At 45.0% G+C, this 21761-nt stretch overlaps 1 protein-coding gene across 1 annotated transcript in view; it reads right to left on the bottom strand.

The window, feature by feature from the left end:
• The window catches only part of FBXL17 (F-box and leucine rich repeat protein 17), a 520630-nt gene that overhangs the window by 13236 nt on the left and 485633 nt on the right, over positions 1–21761 (bottom strand). Inside the window, exon 8 of the mRNA XM_055565814.1 lies at positions 12559–12701. Within this exon, the coding sequence (XP_055421789.1) occupies positions 12559–12701 (143 nt within the window). The remainder of the gene's footprint in view (positions 1–12558; positions 12702–21761) is intronic.

The following is a 21761-nucleotide window of genomic DNA, read 5'->3' on the forward strand; positions in this document are numbered from 1 at the left end:
GTGTGGGACGCCTGGATGGACAAAGCCACTGGGGAAGACTTGGTGGCACCCTAAAAGACTACTTGAGAAAACCTGGGTCCCAATAGGATAATTAATAAACATCGTCACTGAGGGAGCAGTGAGTGTAACATATTTATGGGAACACATCTGTGTGTTTCTAAATTAAACTTGCACAAGTTAAGCTGAAAAACACAATTGAGAGAGAAAATGCTCAGAACCTAAAATTATGTTTTCTTTTGTGCTTAATGGCTTTCTTGATTTCAATTTTTATTTTCTTACATAAGGCTTTAGGGTAGGGCGATGGTAATCACTAGTGGACACCTGATTAAAAATAAGAAATCTTTCTAAAACTGAATTTCCAGCAGGTAGAATTTACGGATTTGACCTGTTTCCTAAAATAAATTTATTAGCAGCAAAAATTTCTTCTGCATAAACAAGCGACAGTTTTGCCTTTCAGAAGAGAGGCTCTACCTGAATCAGAGCAGTTCAGGGTTAGGCTCTGACGGGTGTGAGTCTCGTCACACCGCAGATGTCTGAACTTCGTCCTTGACTGACCTGGGCCCCCAAGGCAGCACTCAGAACCCCCCAGCTACAGGGAACTGGTAGTAAATCCAAGGTGTCATCTTTCGCTGCCCCCCGCCCCCGCCCTGCCAGCCCTGTCTGAAAAGTGAAAGTGAAATAGATACATTTTTATTTTCTGTCAAATGATCCAGAAGCAATGGGATCTAATGGTTTTCAAACTCACTTTTGGGTGTATGATACTTCTGCAAACCAAAGTAGTAAATAAGTAAACAAATCAAATAGATAAGCCAAGCAGATAAAGCAGTCAAACTGGGGTCACTGCGGCTGCTGTTAGGTGCCGGGACAGGCCCTCTGGCCTTCTAGCCACCCTGTCATCCCTAAGAGGCTCGCAGGCATCTCCTCGGGACCCTGGGGCCGCACAGAGCGCAGGTGGGGACAACCCGAAAGGCACCTGTCTGCCGTCCACCGCGTGTTCGTTTAGCATCTGCTACGCACCAGCCACTGTGGCAGGCCCTGGCTGTACAGCACAGGCTAGGACCCCACAGTCCTTCCATTCTTAGGAGGAGGGCGTCCTGGGGGTGAGGATGGAAGAACCCACCACCACCAGAAGCAAGGGCTAACACGCATGACTTTCTTCATGGAAGGAACTTACAGGCACCGACTCCCTTAATCCTCCCAACAGCCCTGAGATAGGTACTGCTCTCATTCCCACTTTATGGATAAGGGAAAGCAGGCGCAGAGAGGCAGCCTGGGAGGAGGCAGCAGGAGCCTGGCACCACGTGGGTGCAGCTGCTCGGGGATGCAGCGAGCTGTGGTCAGGGAGGCGGAGAGTGGAGTCGGTGAGATGGAAGTCGCTGTCGCCTGCAGCATGGAAAGACCTGTCGGGGGTGGTGAAAAGTGTTCACAGTCGGTCCTTTCCGGGAACTGAACCATCGAGTGCCGGAAAGACAAAACTGCAAGGAGCGTCGCCGAAAGCCACGAGAGACCAAAGCGAGGTTCTTCACGCAGAAGAAACAGAATTTCTGGCACCCTGACGCCACTGTGCCTGCCCATTTGCTTGTCTGTCTTACCCAGCGGGCTGCAGGCTCCATGGGCCAGGAACTCTGACCTCGTTCACTGTTTTTTTCTGACCTGTCCCCTGTTACAGTTACTGGAACATAGTAAGGAGCCCAACAGATGCTTTTTGAATACACTGATAAAATATATAATAAACATTGGAGGCTGGGGGAGGAAACTGAGGCTTTCTCCTGAAAAACTACTTGCCCAGACATGGTAGGCCCCGGTAGCCTGGCGCCAAGTGGCTGGGTTTCGGGAGGCAGGTTGGGGGGCCCCCTTCCAGGGACCCGCAGACCCCCCAGTCTCTGGAGTGTCGGCAGGCAGCCCTCATTTCTACTTTTTGAAGTGAGAGGCTTAGGAGTGCTGGGGTCAGAGTTCCTGTAGGAACTCCCTGTTAATCTTTTCTATTTCTACATCAGAAAAAAACAATATGATCCTCCAACCTTAACTCTTTCTTATAATTACTTAAGCCGAATCAGAGTTCCAAGGAGATTATTTACTGCAAAGCAATAATGCTTCAGGCAAATTCCAACATAACATTCTATTTACCCCGCAGCCTTTGGGGAACAGCAGGCCTCCTCTTTCCTCCTTTAAAAAAACATTTCACCATGCATCAGTCCCACAAAAGGAGTAAGTAAGACACTAGCAGCTACTTGCACACCCCCTAAAAGGTTCCAGGGACACGCGGTCTTCCTTGAAGAAACACACCAGCCTGGAACTGACGGGCGGTCTGACTTGCCGAGCCCTTACTCTCTCTGTTCACAAGAAAGGACTTAGCCCTGCAGGTCTCGAGGTTTCGTCCTCCCTATGTTTGACCGTCATTTAATGGATCCTAACTAGCAGCAGCAGCAGCTATTCAAAAAACAAATTAAAAAAAAAAAAAAGTTGTTGTCTGAGTCTCAGGGGCCTAGGTTTTCTTTGTAAGATCTGAGCATGTGAATTTGTATTCATGGCTAGAATATATGAACCGGGCAGTTCACATCACGGTTAAATATCCGATTCCAGGGCAGCCATGTATATACGCGAGTCAATAGGAACAGTCCCGGTAGCTGACGCTACGCGCTTACAGACTGCATGACCTTAGGCTAAGTCCTTTATTGAAGTATCTCATATATCTCATAACCATCCCGTGGGGCAAACACGATCCCATTTTTCAGATGGTAAAATAGGCTTTTAGAGCTTAAGCTGCCCGAAGCCCCACAGACAGTCAAGCGAAGGGTGAAGAATTTGGGAGCCTAGCGGCCTGCCCCTAACGCTCACCAGTGTGAGCCCTGTGTGAGGTGCCGCAGCAGGCTCTCCTGCTTTATTACTTAAACACCAGAAAGGCCTTCAGTGACTGCTCGGGAGAACTTCAGGCGAGGAGGGCTGGAAGAGGCGGAGATGGGGCCTTGGCTAAAATGAGTGGAGAGATAACCTCTGAATTTCAGCTGATGTTTTTTCCCTGTTTCAATTACCAGGGATAATCAGGAGAGGGCTATAAAAATGTGTTTTAAAGTGCTCCTGTGTGGAAATCACTGGGAGAAACTGTTTTATCAGCAAAAGGAACAAGATGCTGATACTTCAAGCGAAGGACTCGAGTTCGGATTTTAGAGCCCCAACCACACACAACTCTCTGATTTTCACATCCTCTCTTGGAGCACGTGGCCTGGCGGGCAGCTTGGGGAACAGATATGTCTCCCATGACCGCCCTATCTGATATTGTCAGACCAGACAAGTGCTCCCGCCTTGTCAGGGGAGCACTTTGTTTTGTTTTCTTTGATAAGGCATACATTTGCGATCTTAAAATCCTGGCTCCCGGCAACCTGGAGACAGCTGTGGACATGCGTGGGCAAGGGCAGCCCCCGCAGGCACACGCTCTGTTTCACGGCTGGACTGCTAGCCAAACAGTCCTGGACACAGGGCCCTGCAAATTATTTTTCCCCTAAACTGATTTTTCCAGTTAGTTCTGTGTATTAGTTACAGAGTCCTATATTATTTTCCCCGTAGGGCTTTCCTGCCCATGGCTCCTAAAAAAGCTGATGAAAACTCCATTTTCTCCGCAGAAATCTTTAGGCTGTTGAGGCTTTCTCTTACCATAATTACTTCCTGAAAAAAAAACAACGCAGTGGTCAATTCCTCCTGAATAATTTTACATTACATTGGGCACGCAAAACTTGGCTCTTGATATTTTAAGGTTGCAAAGCAGATTCCTGGCTTTAAGGAGCTGACTGGTCTCCCTTACTTTCTTCCTGCATTGACTGATCAATGATTAGATTAAATCTCTCCACCATTTCAATGAGAGAAACCCTGTGTGAAAACAAGGATTTCTTACGACCTAAAGAAATCATCCCTTATTAAAAGAGATCATCTGTTTTGCTCCTCAACTAAGCACTTCAGGAATGAGGGCAGGTGAGGAGAAAGGTCTTGGCAGTGGCAGTTTGATGAGAAATGAATTAATTTGATTATTTCCATGGTGTGTGGATCAATAATAGTCGGCCTCTGCGGAGGCCCCTGGCCTCAAGGCAGCTGGATAATCAATAGGATCACAGAGGCAACTCTCCTCCCCCAGCAGCCTCTCTGATCTTTTTTTGGGCGGACTCTTCACGCCTGTGTAATTCTAATTTATGTCAACTAGAAATCAAAGAAATTCCAAGAGGCTTTGGTCAGAGGACATCGGGGTGGACCTTTCAGAATCTATTTACGTCTGCTCCTTAAGTCGGGTGGCCCCCGTGGCCCTCCTGGCGCCCCTATGGGCCGAGGCGAGGCGGCTTCCCCGCAGAAGGGCTGCTACCTGCTCTGGGCAGAGGCGCACAGTGGGGTGAACAGGGGCTCCCCGCCCCCATCGACGACTCCGCAGACACGTGAGCGCCAACAAGCATTTCCAGCCAAGCGCTTTGCCAAGAGTGGCTCTCTCAATAATGCTCTTTAATGCTACCCCAGACGCTGGCATTTTCAAATCAAATGAACAGTGTATAAAATTAGTTCTGCATGAAGTTACAGAAAAAGAAAAAAAATATAGAAAGTGAAAGGGAGCTTTTAAAAGCTGCAGAACTTCTTCATCCAACTGCTTTTCACAAGGGTTTGGCATTTGAGAATTGCTACATTTATGATGTTATTCGCTGCTCATAATTCAGGCCCTCTGTCTCCAAACTTCTGTATTAACACAGGTTGCAGAGGTTTCCACCACGACATTTTATCACGGAGGTTTCCCAAACCAGCCGGCCTGCCTCTGGCCAGGTCTGGTTTCTCAGCCAACGCCACGCCACTGGGCTCCCTTGCTTTTCATCAACCTTGTTACCTCAAACATTTTTCATTAACCTTGAACACTGCATTTCCGTTGGCCCTACAGCTTTCCCAGGAACTTTTTTTTTTTTTTTGGTCCTTCTTAGTTTTGTTCTCCATCCAAACTGCCATGTAAGAAGTGAGGAAAATACCATATTATTAGAAGAAACAGATCTGAATAGAATCTAGAATTCACTGAAGTTGTGAAAACGACTTCCATGACCAAAGCCACTGACTGTCTATAATTGCGGAAAGCAGAAAAAAACATATTGCTCTTATTAGAGAGTCCCATTGGTTATACAAGTAGTTTTAACTAAATCACCAAATAAATGCGTGTTAAGTTGATAGGTGATTTCGGGTCAACTCTAATTCCCAAGGTCAAGTAAGCCTTTGAACAGTCTTTAAGAATATAAGTTCACCCCAATTCATCAAAGCCGTCTCACACAGCGTTTTCTTCTCTGCGCTCTTACAATGCACTGAAGTTTAAGGGATTAAGTGGCGTCGGCTTCAAACCCAAAGTAATGCCTCTAATGTGCTTATCCATCCAGCAATCGGAAAAGCTACTCACACAGGGGCTTCTTAATGTGCTTCCTAATTTTACAAGCACAAGGGGAACGTTGCATTTGTCTAACGACTGGAGGACTCCTTCCTAGGAGTCACCCATTGCTGCCAGACAAATTTACTGCTGTTGAGTTTAGACACTGTCTGATAACCTAAGTACATGCTGCTTTCATCTGCAAAGGATACATTTTCTCATTTGTTCTTTGTTTATCTAATGAAAGCATGAGGAAGAGAAACACTTTTTTCCCCCTACAACAGGTAACAGTGCATTCTGTTATTTAATTCTTCAAAAGCTCAAGTGAGGGGGCAAAAAAAGCAGACATTTTTAAAGTATAGCTTCCAAATCAAATATAAGTGGCCCCAAGTGAAAGAAAATAGAATCGGGTTTCAGCATTTCAGAAAAGCCCAGGATTGCAGAGCACCAGCCCTGGGATGCAGAGACGTGATGAAGCCCATCCGTCTCCAGATCAGGAGCCCACCGACCGCAGGCCTGCCAGCGGGGCTGGCTGTGGAGGCCAGGGGGTCTCTCTGCCCCCGCCTTTGGCTCCAGTTGGTGTGCAGAGAGGGGACAGAGAACTGAAGAAGCTTCCAGGGGCTAGCAGCTTAGATTAAGGTACATGGAGACAAGTGAGAGGCCCACATGAACTTCCTTCCTCCTGTCTTTGCTGGCACAGAGGACCACACGGAGACGGACAGTGGCTCGTTGCATCCTAAACAGAACTTCACTGTTTCTGGTTTCGGTTCTAATATCCTTTCCTTCACCATTTTTCTTCTTTCTTTCTTTTTGCTTTCCTGCCTATTTGAATTGTTTCATCTTTAACTCACCTTTGTCCCCCACTGCAAATCTATAGCTTCAGCCTTATGCCTGGATCAGTAAGTTGATTCCAAATACACTATCCCTCAGAGGCATCAGTTTCCCTTCATAGAGTGTGTTTAATATGCAATTATTGATCTATTTATGTAGAAATAATAATCTTAAAATTAAGTGAGGGAAGAGGGAAAAGTGAAATGGCAACATCTTTGAGTTCATGTCTTTCCTCTTTCTAAAGATTTCCTTTCAAAAACGGGATAGCAGGCAATGCAATTTTTTCTCATTTGCAAATTCAAAAATCAAGACCCAGGTTAGTATAATATTGTTGATGATAAGAATAATTAACATTAAGCATTTTATATATGACAAGCATTACTCTGAGGGCTTGATATATGTCCACTCATGTAAATACAGCATTTCCACAAGACGGGTACAGTTATTATCCTTGTTTTACAAAGGAGGAGACGGAAGCACTCAGGTTAACCTGTCTGAGCTGACACAGCTAAGTGCGGAGCCCAGACCTGCACCTCATCTCTGGCTCCAGAGTCCACGTCCTCAACTGCTACCTTCGGTTCTTCGCTACTCACATACTCCTTTGAGTCCTGATAGAAATTTAGAATCTGGAGATGGACAGTATAATAGAAATGCAGAAGACAGAACACTCACACTGGATTTCCATCCAACTAAACCAACCAGCAGGCACAGCTCAGTCGGTAAAGAGTCTGCCTGCAGTGCAGGAGAGCTGCGTTCGATCCCTGGGTCAGGAAGATCCCCTGGAGAAGGAAATGACAACCCACTCCAGTACTCTTACCTAGGAAATCCCATGGACAGAGAAGCCTGGTGGGCTAAAGTCCATGGGGTTGCAAAGAATTGGGCACGACTGAGCGACTAACACTTACTTACTGACTTAAATCAACCAGCAGGCTTTTAAGTGCTAGGCTCTACGTGTGCTTTGTGTGTGGTTTGGAAACTTCTTGTGTCCTCACAGAACCTCCCGTGTTTGGCCCTGAACTGCCTTAAGCCTGAGGACGCCAGCCGGCAGGGCTGGGCTGGCTGCAGCGGGCTGGACTGTGACAGCCCTAATTTGGACGAATTTGGATTTATGCAGAGAAGGATCCTTCCACTTACTGAAAATTGGCAAAATGCTGGTCAGCAAATACGTCTGAAAGGATCGTCTGAACTAACTGGAGTATAAATTCAGCTCCAAAGAGGGTGCTGATCTCAACAGGTCTAAAGAGCCTGGACTAGAAACACGGTGACTTCCGCCAAAGGTTGTGGGCACATGGATCCGGTTTTAAATGCTTACCCTTCCCTCTCCTTGCTTAGGGAGTTCATGTGCAGCAATTCCTTCAGGCAGAAGCCAAAGAGTTCTGCTGTCACTGTTCAGGGTTTCTAGAACACTCTGCCTGCTATGGACTCTTTCACTTGTTTTAAAAGGAGTCATTTTGAAGTGACAGGGTTAGTAGCAGTGTTTAGTTAGTAGTGAATTTTTTATTTTTTTTTTTTTGCTGAACAACTGTAACAGTTTTATTTCCAAAGGTGGAGTCCCTCCCTGGTCTTGATGTGGGAAGGGGGCCTTTGGCCGGAGCTGCAGAGCCGAGTGGGACCGGGTGAACAGGGGCAGCTAGCTCGGGAGGCTGGTGGGCCCACGAAGCCACATCACACGGGTTCCATCTGCAGCTCCTCCCCATCCACAGCCTCTATCTGGTAGAAGGCGGCATGGGAGCTGCCACCCCGGGGTCTCCGCTGTTGCTCAGTAATAAACTCAGTCAGCTTTCTAGGCTGGGCTAAGTATATAAAATCTCTCTAATCATAACTAACTGGAAAGGTCTGGTATAAGTTGGGATTGTAAAACATCTGGAAAAAAGAACTAGGTCAATTAACAAAACTGACAAAGTGCACAGAGAATTTGGGCCATTCTTATTTGTCCCCAAATTTGCTACATTTAGAAAATACACGTCCTTTGAGAGGCATCTATATTTAGCTTCATGCTCTTTTGCTTCATTGTCCCTAATCACCAATCACAAAAAGTAGCACATGTGTATAAATTGTTACAAGCTGCCAACATTTTCAGAGTGAGTAGCTGAGGTGGATCTTTTTCAAGGAAGCACCCCTTCTCTGGAGACAGTCCCTGGGGTGGGCCCCGGGCACTGGACACAGGCTTGAAGATCTGGGGTGCCACCCTGGATGAGGGGTCTAGGGCCAGTGCCTGGTCCTTCTGAGCTCCGTTTTCTCCCCTTCACAGTACAAACGACCATCTCCTATATTTGTTACCGGGGAAAACGTAAAAGAGACAAAGGGGAAAGTGCCTCTCCCATGCCTGGTTATCAGTACAGCTTTTGATCATCTTTATTAAATGCAGCCCAACTTCTCAAACTCAGGCTCACGCCTCTGGCCAGCTCCACTGACCTTTGGTGGGGCCTCTGGGACTGCTTCTCAACATGTGTGAAAAGCAGTATCTGAAGTGTGGAGATTCCCACCTAACACTGCCCCACTGGCCCCTTCTTGCCCCCCGAGGGCCAGAACACAAAGACGTTGAGCAGTGGAATCACACACTTCAGGCTGCGACAGAATCATCTGGCAGTGGGCTTTCCAACTTACTGCTGTAGGAAACTCGGAACCCCGAGTGTTAAGCCATGCACACTGCAGGGTGCCGTGCAAACACGTTTAATCATGGTCCACGGACTTACGGACAGGAAGCCAAAATCTACGTTGAGTGTGATTGCTGTTTCCTTTCTGCATAAGCACAAACATTCATTTTTAAACAGAGATATTCAAAAATCATCTCAGATTAGTTTAGAAAACCAGGCAGCTTACCATGCATACCTGTAATAACATCAGATCAGATCAGATCAGATCAGTCACTCAGTCGTGTCCGACTCTTTGCCAACCCATGAATCGCAGCACGCCAGGACTCCCTGTCCATCACCAACTCCCGGAGTTCACTGAGACTCACGTCCATCGAGTCCGTGATGCCATCCAGCCATCTCATCCTCTGTCATCCCCTTCTCCTCCTGCCCCCAATCCCTCCCAGCATCAGAGTCTTTTCCAATGAGTCAACTCTTCGCATGAGGTGGCCAAAGTACTGGAGTTTCAGCTTCAGCATCATTCCTTCCAAAGAAATTCCAGGGCTGATCTCCTTCAGAATGGACTGGTTGGATCTCCTTGCAGTCCAAGGGACTCTCAAGAGTCTTCTCCAACACCACACTTCAAAAGCATCAATTCCTCGGTGCTCAGCTTTCTTTATAGTCCAACTCTCACATCCATACATGACCACACAAAAAAAATAGCCTTGACTAGACAGACCTTTGTTGGCAAAGTAATGTCTCTGCTTTTGAACATGCTATCTAGGTTGGTCATAACTTTCCTTCCAAGGAGTAAGCGTCTTTTATTTTCATGGCTGCAGTCACCATCTGCAGTGATTTTGGAGCCCAGAAAAATAAAGTCTGACACTGTTTCCCCATCTATTTCCCATGAAGTGATGGGACTGGATGCCATGATCTTCCTTTTCTGAATGTTGAGCTTTAAGCCAACTTTTTCACTCTCCACTTTCACTTTCATCAAGAGGCTTTTGAGTTCCTCTTCACTTTCTGCCATAAGGTGGTGTCAACTGCATATCTGAGGTTACTGATATTTCTCCCGGCAATCTTGATTCTAGTTTGTGTTTCTTCCAATCCAGCATTTCTCATGATGTACTCTGCATATAAGTTAAATAAACAGGGTGACAATATACAGCCTTGACGTACTCCTTTTTCTATTTGGAACCAGTCTGTTGTTCCATGTCCAGTTCTAACTGTTGCTTCCTGACCTGCATACAGGTTCCTCAAGAGGCAGATCAGGTGGTCTGGTATTCCCATCTCTTACAGAATTTTCCACAGTTGATTGTGATCCACACAGTCAAAGGCTTTGGCATAGTCAATAAAGCAGAAATAGATGTTTTTCTAGAACTCTCTTGCTTTTTCCAGGATCCAGCGGATGTTGGCAATTTGATCTCTGGTTCCTCTGCCTTTTCTAAAACCAGCCTGAACATCAGAAAGTTCACAGTTCACATTTTGCTGAAGCCTGGCTTGGAGAATTTTGAGCATTACTTTACTAGCGTGTGAGATGAGTGCAATTGTGTGGTAGTTTGAGCATTCTTTGGCATTGCCTTTCTTTGAGATTGGAACGAAAACTGACCTTTTCCAGTCCTGTGGCCACTGCTGAGTTTCCCAAATTTGCTGGCATATTGAGTGCAGCACTTTCACAGCATCATCTTCAGGATTTGGAATAGCTCAACTGGAATTCCATCACCTCCACTAGCTTTGTTCATAGTGATGCTTTCTAAGGCCCACTTGACTTCACATTCCAGGATGTCTGGCTCTAGGTCAGTGATCACACCATCGTGATTATCTGGGTCGTGAAGATCTTTTTTGTACAGTTCTTCTGTGTATTCTTGCCATCTCTTCTTAATATCTTCTGCTTCTGTCAGGTCCATACCATTTCTGTCCTTTATCGAGCCCATCTTTGCATGAAATGTTCCTTTGGTATCTCTGATTTTCTTGAAGAGATCTCTCGTCTTTCCCATTCGGTTGTTTTCCTCTATTTCTTTGCACTGATCGCTGAGGAAGGCTTTCTTATCTCTTCTTGCTATTCTTTGGAACTCTGCATTCAGATGTTTATATCTTTCCTTTTCTCCTTTGCTTTTCACTTCTTTTCACAGCTATTTGTAAGGCCTCCCCAGACAGCCATTTTGCTTTTTTGCATTTCTTTTCTTTGGGAATGGTCTTGATCCCTGTCTCCTGTACAATGTCACGAACCTCATTCCATAGTTCATCAGGCACTCTATCTATCAGATCTAGGCCCTAAAATCTATTTCTCACTTCCACTGTATAATCATAAGGGGTTTGATTTAGGTCATACCTGAATGGTCTAGTGGTTTTCCCTACTTTCTTCAATTTAAGTCTGAATTTGGCAATAAGGAGTTCATGGTCTGAGCCACAGTCAGCTCCTGGTCTTGTTTTTGCTGAGTGTATAGAGCTTTTCCATCTTTGGCTGCAAAGAATATAATCAATCTGATTTTGGTGTTGACCATCTGGTGATGTCCATGTATAGAGTCTTCTCTTGTGTTGTTGGAAGAGGGTGTTTGTTATGACCAGTGCATTCTCTTGGCAAAACTCTATTAGTCTTTGCCCTGCTTCATTCTGTATTCCAAGGCCAAATTTGCCTATTACTCCAGGTGTTTCTTGACTTCCTACTTTTGCATTCCAGTCCCCTATAATGAAAAGGACATCTTTTTGGGGTGTTAGTTCTAACAGGTCTTGTAGGTCTTCATAGAACCGTTCAACTTCAGCTGCTTCAGCGTTACTGGTTGGGGCATAGAGTTGGATTACTGTGATATTGAATGGTTTGCCTTGGAAACGAACAGAGATCATTCTGTCATTTTTGAGATTGCATCCAAGTACTGCATTTCGGACTCTTTTGTTGACCATGATGGCCACTCCATTTCTTCTGAGGGATTCCTGCCCGCAGTAGTAGATATAATGGTCATCTGAGTTAAATTCACCCATTCCAGTCCATTTTAGTTCGCTAATTCCTAGAATGTCGACATTCACTCTTGCCATCTCTTGTTTGACCACTTCCAATTTGCCTTGATTCATGGACCTGACATTCCAGGTTCCTATGCAATATTGCTCTTTACAGCATCGGACCTTGCTTCTATCACCAGTCACATCCACAGCTGGGTATTCTTTTTGCTTTGGCTCTGTCCCTTCATTCTTTCTGGAGTTATTTCTCCACTGATCTCCAGTAGCATATTGGGCACCTACTGACCTGGGGAGTTTCTCTTTCAGTATCCTATCATTTTGCCTTTTCATACTGTTCTTGGGGTTCTCAAGGCAAGAATACTGAAGTGGTTTGCCATTCCCTTCTCCAGTGGACCACATTCTGTCAGACCTCTCCACCATGACCCGCCCGTCTTGGGTTGCCCCAAGGGCATGGCTTGGTTTCACTGAGTTAGACAAGGCTGTGGTCCTATTGTGATTAGATTGACTAGTTTTCTGTGAGTATGGTTTCAGTGTGTTTGTCCTCTGATGCCCTCTTGCAACACCTACCGTCTTACTTGGGTTTCTCTTACCTTGGGCGTGGGGTATCTCTTCACGGCTGCTCCAGCAAAGCGCAGCCATTGCTCCTTACCTTGCACGAGGGGTATCTCCTCACCGCTGTCCTTCCTGACCTTCAACGTGGGATAGGTCAACGTAATAACATAAGTATGTGCATGTATACATATATACCCAGGGAGAGAAGAAGAATCTAATGTCAAGCTGTAAATGACACTGACGTGTAGGAAAGGAGTTCGACGGGCAACTCACTTTATCACATCTCATCAGCCCCAAGTATCTTAAAGACTTGCTGCTCTGTGCAATCAGGGTGGCTCCTTGGTCTGTAATCTCTTTACACCATCCAACGTCCACGGTCTCTATTGTCATGCTGTATCGCCCAATGGCTATCAGAGCTGCAAGGGGAGACAGAGGAGGACAGGAAGCACAAATGTCAGCAGCATAAGGGATCTCTATCTTATTATGACTATTTCTCTCATTTCCTCACTACATTTGTTCCTGAAATGTTGTGTATAAACGAATGTTTCGTAAACCAAATCCAATTTAAAATGCTTTAGGAAAGCATGCCCTATGACAGAGCCTTTCACAAAGTGAATAATCATTCCATAATTTCCCCTTTATTGGAACACAACCTTTTATCAGTTTTATTCATTACAAGGTTACCTGTACTTCCAAACATTCATATCTGTAGAGGGCATACACTCAAATGAATTACACATATAACATTACAGGAAACCCCCAAGGAATAATTAAATTTTACCCAAGATAAATTTAATAATTTTTAAAAAGAAAAACCTTCAGAAACACCATTTTGAGGTGTGTGATTCTGCATATGAATTTCTTTACCAGTTGGCACATTTTTTTCCCCATCTGTTCATGATCTGTAAAATGTAAGAGTATATAATATTTTTCACATTAGTCCTTCTTGAGACAGCTGGGAATTAAGAGGACCTTACACATACAGTTGAATTTAGCTGGTGCTAGCATTTGTTACGGAGAAGGCAATGGCACCCCACTGCAGTACTCTTGCCTGGAAAATCCCATGGACGGAGGAGCCTGGTAGGTTGCAGTCCATGAGGTAGCTAGAGTCAGACACGACTGAGCGACTTCACTTTCACTTTTCACTTTCATGCATTGGAGAAGGAAATGGCAACCCACTCCAGTGTTCTTGCCTGGAGAATCCCAGGGACGGGGGAGCCTGGCGGGCTGCCGTCTATGGGGTCACACAGAGTTGGACACGACTGAAGCGACTTAGCAGCAGCAGCAGCAGCAGCATTTGTTATGCTGAATGTCCTCAGCGTATGGGAAGTCTTCCTCCTACTGACACAGGGAAGGAGCCTGTCACACAAACACTGTCCCCGCCCTAGTCTACTTGCCTCTTCAGCCTCTACCTCTACTGATACACAGAGGTTCCCCCCCAGCCTGTGATGCACACCACACATCACTGCAGGGCGCGCCACCTGTCACCCTGTCAGAGCGTCCAGCCGGCGAATGTGGCTCTTGGCTACAGACTTCTAGCGAAACATACACACCTCTACCCTTGCAGCACAGCAAAGCAGATTTCAATACCTCCAGCCAGAAAACATTTACGGTGCCTTGGTTTGTAAAGGAAAACTCTGAAAACAGCGCCACAAATATTAAAAAGGAATAATAATTGTTTGCTAATTATTTCCTCATTCTAAGATAGGATGAGTTGATTCCTGTGACATTAAAAGCAGCTGATATTTTCCCATTGATTAGAATGATAAGAGCAGACTGAAGTACTCGTGTAAATAAATGTTAACTCTTAAACTTGCGGGGAAAAAAACCCATAGCAAAAATCTCTTTGCTAATTATCTCAGTAATTTTTTAAACTAGAAAACTCATGCCTATGTATTCAAGTATCAAAGCATTCCTAATGAGCCAGATATTTAAAGTTTATAAAAACAATAATCATGATCCCAGTGTTTTCCAGGGAAAATGCTATTAATATAAGGAAGAAAAAAAAATTCCCAGAAGTTCCTCAGGATATCAATTCGCTGATGTTCTCAACTGTGTACATGCTACTCTGGCATTTAGTTTTCCGAGCAGGCGGGACAGAGCAGGAGCCATCTGCCCAAGGTGTGCTGTGCGGTCAGAGTGATTTTTTGTGTAGTATAAGCAGCATCTCAGGTTAATCCTATCGGTGTTCCTGACCTAAGAAAACTGTTGCTATCTCTGGTGGTGTCATAAAATTCATTGGTTATGATATCCTCAGGCTCTCTTATGACAGAAGAAGTAGAAGGCACGAAAAGAAATCCCTTTCACTACAAAGTACTCGAATTATGACCTCAAAAGAAGGAGCGGCAGATGCGAGGCGACCCCACATGGGAGGACTGTGTATTTCTATCGAGGCTTGGGGCTGGGACGCGAAAGCTCCGCACTCTGCAGACGACGGTCGATCAAATGACCAGCGGACTTTCCCGAGGCCGCTTGCTGAGCACACGAACAGTTACCGGCTACTGGTTCTAGGGGCTGAAATCACTAGTGAATGGTAATTTCCTTTTTTCCCCTTCTTTTTTGTCTAAATTAAAACACACCATAACTAAGACAGCTGAAGATACCATCAAGGTATTCAGTCTCTGTTTTGCCATGGTTCTGTTTACTGAGGTAAGAATTAAATTTTCCTTTTCCTTAACTCATTCGCTGATGCAACAAAACCCTTGGGAGCACGCTAGCGCCTTTTCTCCGCACTTACGGACGACCAGGTGCTGGGCTCGGGACTAGGAATCTCAGGCACGCTTTCTCATTTAATCCTGACAGCAACTCCACAAAGTCTTAGTATTAGTTCCTTTTTAAAGACCAGGGAACTGGGTCGCAGTATGCCGGGAGAGCCTTCCCGTCATCACGAGGTAGCAGGCTGGAGCCGGCGAGCTGAGCGGTGGCCGGCAGCCTGCCCCGGCTGCGCTCAGCGCCGGGAGCCCGGAACCCTGGCCCAGCCCCGGCGAGGCCCGCAGGCTGCAGGGCCAGGGCGGGGCACCAAGGGCCACACAGGGTCACAGAGCTCGGAGGGCCGGTCAGGAGGGGTGGGGGGCGGGGAGGGGAACAGCCAGGTAAACAGTCACAACACAGGGCTCACTCCCCATCGCTTTCACCCCCAAACTTCTCACTTTCCAGATCTTGAGGCAAAGGTCAGCGTCTCAGAACCAATTACTCCATCATTTTTTCGCTATTACTTGTTTGCTTACTTATGCACTTTTTTCGTTGTTGTTGTTCACTTTTCCCATTGGAATGACAGATCTATCCACTGCTGTATCCTCAGCACCTAGCATGTGCCCACTACAGAGTCAGTTCTTAAAAATATTCGCTGAACATACCAATGACTGCAATGTGGCCAGCTCTATTACAGAGACATGCCAAGGGACAGGGCAGCCCCTCAGTCTTCAAGGGACGAGAGGGGTCATGTGAGCCCTCATGCAAGAGCTGAGCTAGGTCTTGAGGGATCTTGAGAAAGGATTCTCCAGAAAAACACAGGCGTGAGGGCTGGCGTGGCAGGCTAAGGAAATAGCACGTGGAAGGGTAGAGAGACGTGAAGGGACGGGGAGCTGCAGGTCATCCTACGTGGCTGAAATGAAAACAGGGCCAAGGAACTGGTGGATGGAGGCAAGACATGTTCATTCAATGATTAGGAGCACTGGGTCTAAGAGATACAAAGAGGAGCAAAGCTAACCAGAGTCCTAGATGCCAAGAAGCCCATATTCTAGGAGGAGACATAGATGTGAAGCAAACACAGAAGTACACATAATTCTAAACTGTAAAAGCGCTTTGAAGGAAATGGAATGATCACTGTCAGAGTGATGTCTAGATGGCACCAGGGAGTCTTTCTGATAAAGTTACTTTTAATCCCTCCAGTGACCCAAAAGTAGTCATGTATGGATGTGAGAGTTGGACTATAAAGCTGAAGAATTGATGCTTTTGAATTGTGGTGTTGGAGAAGATTCCTGAGAGTCCCTTGGTCAGCAGGGAGATCCAGCCAGTCCATCCTAAAGGAAATCAGTCCTGAGTGTTCACTGGAAGGACTGATGCTGAAGCTGAAACTCCAAAACTTTGGCCACCTGATACGAAGAGCTGACTCATTGGAAAAGACCCTGATGCTGGGCAAGATTGAAGGCAGGAGGAGAAGGGGACGACAGAGGATGAGAAGGTTGGATGGCATCACCGACTCAATGGACACGAGTTTGAGCAAATTCTGGGAGATGGTGAAAGAAGGGAAACCTGGCGTGCGTGCTGCAGTCCATGGGGTCGCAAAGTGGCGGACAAGACTGAGCAACTGGACAAGAACAACACATAGACCTACTAAAAGATAGGCATGGTAGAGGTAAGAAAACGGGCTGAGTGCCTCTCCAAGGCCCACGCCTACGAAGTGGCAAAACGAGGGTGCAAATGGGGACAGTGTGGCCCCAGGGCAAGGGCCCACTGTCAGAGCAGCAGCGCCAGGGTGGTGGAGGAGGCTGTGTATATTCAGAACATACTTCCCTTTGCCACCATTCAGGACTGAAACGTTACAGCTCAGGGGTGGCCAAGAATTTGCCCTGTATCTGTAAAACAGGGTCCAAGAGAATCCTTAAATTCCAAAGTATATACTGAGTAATTTACCTCTCTGTGAATATGTCCTACCTTTGGATATTTTTTTCATTTTCCACGAGCTGCTAAACCAGTATTGTGATATGGTCTCAAATTCACTTCTGGCCTTACTACTTAGTAGATGTTGAACTTAGAATAACATTGTAACTTTCCTGTGTCTCAGCTCCCTTACCTGCACAATAGGGAGGTTGACTAATTGTTCTGCCTACTTCACAGGGTTGGTCTGAGGTTCAAGTGAGAAAATATGTGTAAAGGACTTTGCATTACATAAATATAGTGACTTATTAGATATTTTCCCACACCATTCTACAGTGGTCCAGTGGACTAAAAATGAAGACTTGAACGAGTTTTGAAACACGAAAAGCTCTGGGCAAATGACAGCATTACATAAATGCTTCGTCACTATGTCCCTGCTGGAGTTCTTGAATTCTCCTCTGCATCAGTGACCATGAGCTCGTAGACTGCATCAGGGAGGACAGGGTAAATGGAATGCATGATTACTGTCTTTACCAGGGGCTGCTGACATATTACAATGGTACTTATTAAGCCTTGGCAAAGGATGAATTATGCAAGACTAATTCCGTATCCCAAATGCAATTTTAATACGTTTTAACATGCTAAGTATAACTAATAAAGTTAAATTTTAAAAAGTCACACAAAATCAAAGCTGTAATTCAGAAACATATGATGATCAAGGTAATACATGAACTCACTGAAAGGTGTTTCCATAGGCAAACAGAGTAACTGAATGACATGAGCATGTATGTAGTCAATTTTGACAAAGGAACGCCATTTCTACGAATCTACCCTGAATCAGTTCAGCTCAGTTGCTCAATCATGTCCAACTCTTTGTGACCCCATGAACTGCAGCACGCCAGGCCTCCCTGTCCATCACCAACTCCCAGAGTCCACCCAAACCCATGTCCATTGAGTCGGTGATGCCATCCAGCCATCTCATCCTCTGTCGTCCCCTTCTCCTCCTGCCCTCAATCTTTCCCAGCATCAGAGTCTTTTCAAATGAGTCAGCTCTTCGCACCAGGTGGCCAAAGTACTGGACTTTCAGCTTCAACATCAGTCCCTCCAATGAACATTCAGAACTGATCTCCTTTAGGATGGATTGGTTGGATCTCCTTGCAGTTCAAGGGACTCTCAAGAGTCTTCTCAAGAGTCTTCTCCAACACCACAGTTGAAAAGCATCAATTCTTCAGCGCTCAGCTTTCTTTATAGTCCAACTCTTACATCCATACATGACTACTGGAAAAACCATAGCCTTGACTAGATGGACCTTTGTTGGCAAAGTAATGTCTCTGCTTTTTAATATGCTGTCTAGGTTGGTCATAATTTTTCCTTCCAAGAATATATACTTCTAATTACACAAAATTATACAAGTACAAGTTTATTCATTAAAGAATTGATTGTTACAAAATAATGGAAACAGCATAATGCCCATACACAGGAGAGTGGTTAAACAAACTATGCTACATCCTCACAACGGAACACCAGGCGGCTTTTAAAAATGTTAAATGTGGGAAGATCACTAGGAACTTTCAAGTCATTTAGTGAAAAAATTAACTACAAAAGAGTTTCCATGATGTGCTGCTGCTGCTGCTGCTAAGTCGCTTCAGTCGTGTCCGACTCTGTGCGACCCCATAGACAGCAGCCCAGCAGGCTCTGCCGTCCCTGGGATTCTCCAGACAAGAACACTGGAGTGGGTTGCCATTTCCTTCTCCATTGCATGAAAGTGAAAAGTGAAAGTGAACTCGCCCAGTCGAGACCGACTCGTGGCGACCCCATGGACTGTAGCCCAGCAGGCTCCTCCATCCATGGGATTTTCTAGGCAAGAGTACTGGAGTGGGGTGCCATTGCCTTCTCCACCATGATGTGCTACCACCATGCAAAGCATAACAGAATTAAAAACAGGAATCTGCTCCTTTGTATGAAAGGAGTATGGGAAAGACATAGCAGAAACTACAGAGACTGTTTAACTGTAGTGGGCTGGTGGGGAAGGGCAGAAAAGGACAGGGTATGGAATGTGGGGTGGGGTGAGGAGGAGCACATACTGCTTGGAATATCTCTTTGACTCTAGCTTTGACACCACCCTTACGGCAGAAAGCAAAGAAGAACTAAAAAGCCTCTTGATGAAAGTGAAAGAGCACAGTGAAAAGTTGGCTTAAAGCTCAACATTCAGAAAACTTAGACCATGGCTTCCGGTCATCTATGGCAAATAGATGGGGAAACAGTGGCAGATTTTATTTTTGGGGGCTCCAAAATCACTGCAGATGATGATTGCAGCCATGAAATTAAAAGACGCCTACTCCTTAGAAGAAAAGCTATGACCAGTCTAGACAGCATATTAAAAAGCAGAGACATTACTTTGCCAACAAAGGTCCATCTAGTCAAGGCTATGGTTTTTCCATTGGTCATGTATGGATGTGAGAGTTGGACTATAAAGAAAGCTGAGTACCGAAGAATTGATGCTTTTGAATTGTGGTGTTGGAGAAGACTCTTGAGAGTCCCTTGGACTGCAAGGATCCAACCAGTCCACCCTCACGGAAATTAGTCCTGAATATTCATTGGAAGGACTGATGTTGAAGCTGAAACTCCAATACTTCGGCCACCTGATGCAAAGAGCTGATTCATTTGAAAAGACCCTGATGCTGGGAAAGACTGAAGGTGGTAGGAGAAGGGGACGACAGAGGATGAGATGGCTGGATGGCATCATCGACTCAATGGACATGGGTTTGGGTGGACTCCGGGAGTTGGTGATGGACAGGGAGGCCTGGAGTGCTGCGGTTCATGGGGTTGCAAAGAGTCGGACACGACTGAGCGACTGAACTGAACTGAACTTGACTCTCTAAACCAGAGTAATGTTTTATATATCTCCCAAAATAAAGAAAACAAAACCAACCAGGATATTCTGCCCAAGCAGAATACCTACAGGAAGAAGTGAACCTAACTGTTACAGATGAACACCGTGACCAGGACCAGTAATATGGCCACGCTGAAGGGGATGGAACTAAGAAGTAAGTCACTCTGGAAACACAATTGTGACTGAATGTTGTAAAGTGAAAACCAAACAGAACTGTCAGCAAATTATTGCACTCTAGTTAGGAAATCTATTTCTTGCAGGGGTATGAGTTAGTGATTCAGTAACCACTTTATGCACAATCCAAGATTATAAATAATGAGAGCTAGTCTTTTCACTATTAAAGAAGTTACCAATAAGAAAAGGGGGGAGCCTTAATACACCTTGCGGTACTGAATTGGAATCAGGGATATGAGAATGAACTCATGCTTTTTTAGACACACATGATAGATAAATACATATAGAAATAACTAATAAATATGGTATATGTTCGTGCATGCATGGTTTAGTATACATACATATATTTCCTAGCTTATTCTGCTGAGTGGAAATAGGACCAAGGACACCCCGGTAACAATGGTCTACAAGCACCCAGATCTAAATATCATTCTCCAATAAATTGAATAAAATGAATCAGAGTTTCTTAGAAAAATTCCAGACCTGGGACAGGTAAAACAGAAGCAGATTCTGCGGTATCTTGTGATTGTAGAAAAAAAGAAGTGCTTTCGCAAGAGTGAGGGTATATCGAAAAGGACAGTGGATTCAATCAGGAGTTGCCAATGGCTGCAGCTAGAACAATTTGAGCAGCAAAATAAACAATGATAATACTGGATTATGATTCAGAAAATTGAACAAGCAGTCACAGCTTCATACTGATACAAACAAACAGCCGGGAAAGGCATGTTATAGAAGAACTCCAATTAATAAACATATAAGGAATAAGGGAAATGAAAAAATGTTATCGGGTGAAGACCACATTTTAATTACTGCAGGCAAGATATATACCAGTGGATGCTGAAATCAGTGAATGAAAGTTTTGAGGTGAAACATGACATTGGCAGAGTGCTAAAGATATCTGTGTGTGTGTTAGTTGCTCAGTCGTGTCCAACTCTTCGTGATCCCATGGACTGTAGCCTGCTAGGCTCCTCTGTCCATGGAATTCTCCAGGCAAGATTACTGGGATGGGTTGCCATTCCCTTCTCCAAGGGATCTTCCTCACCACCCAGGGATTGAACCCAGGTCTCCTGCATTGCAGGCAGATTCTTTACTGTGTGAGCCACCAAAGGTATTTATCAACTATCAAGGGTTGTAACTTTATAGTGGAGAGACTTAGCAGATACCACCTTACCCAAATAATCAAAATTGACAACAGTAGTAATAACATACACAGACATAAAGTATCACCTGATTATTTCTGCAAATAATTATTCACCAAAATAAATAATTTCAATCTACTCATAAGAGAACACCACACAAACCCAAGTGAGAAACACTCTATAAATGATTCACCAGTGGTCAACAGAAGGGTCAAGATAATGAAGGGTCAGAAAAGAATGAGGAACTGTCCCAGACTGGAGGGGTGTGAGGAGACCTGACAACTAGGTATCAGCACAGTGTGATATCCTGGATTGAATCCTGGACCAGACACGGAAATCAAGGAAAAATTTGGTAAAAGTCAAATAAGATTTGTAGCTCAGTGAATCTTATCGTTTCAAGTTAATTTCCTTGTTTGATAATTGCACTATGGTTATATAAGCTGTCAACATTAGAGGTAGCTGGGTGAAGAGTACATATGAACCCTTTACTATTTCTGCAACTTTTCTGTGATTCTAAAATTTATCTGAAAACAAAGAGAAAGAAAATGGATAAGTTAACAAGCGATATCAAGTGAATGAACTAGGCAGAGGACTAAAATTTTCTAAGGGAAAGCAGGTATTATTTTTACATTGAAAGATCTGATATGAAAATGTCAGGACTAAAAATACAT

Source organism: Bubalus kerabau, chromosome 1 (assembly GCF_029407905.1).
Source record: "Bubalus kerabau isolate K-KA32 ecotype Philippines breed swamp buffalo chromosome 1, PCC_UOA_SB_1v2, whole genome shotgun sequence".
NCBI lineage: Eukaryota > Metazoa > Chordata > Mammalia > Artiodactyla > Bovidae > Bubalus > Bubalus kerabau.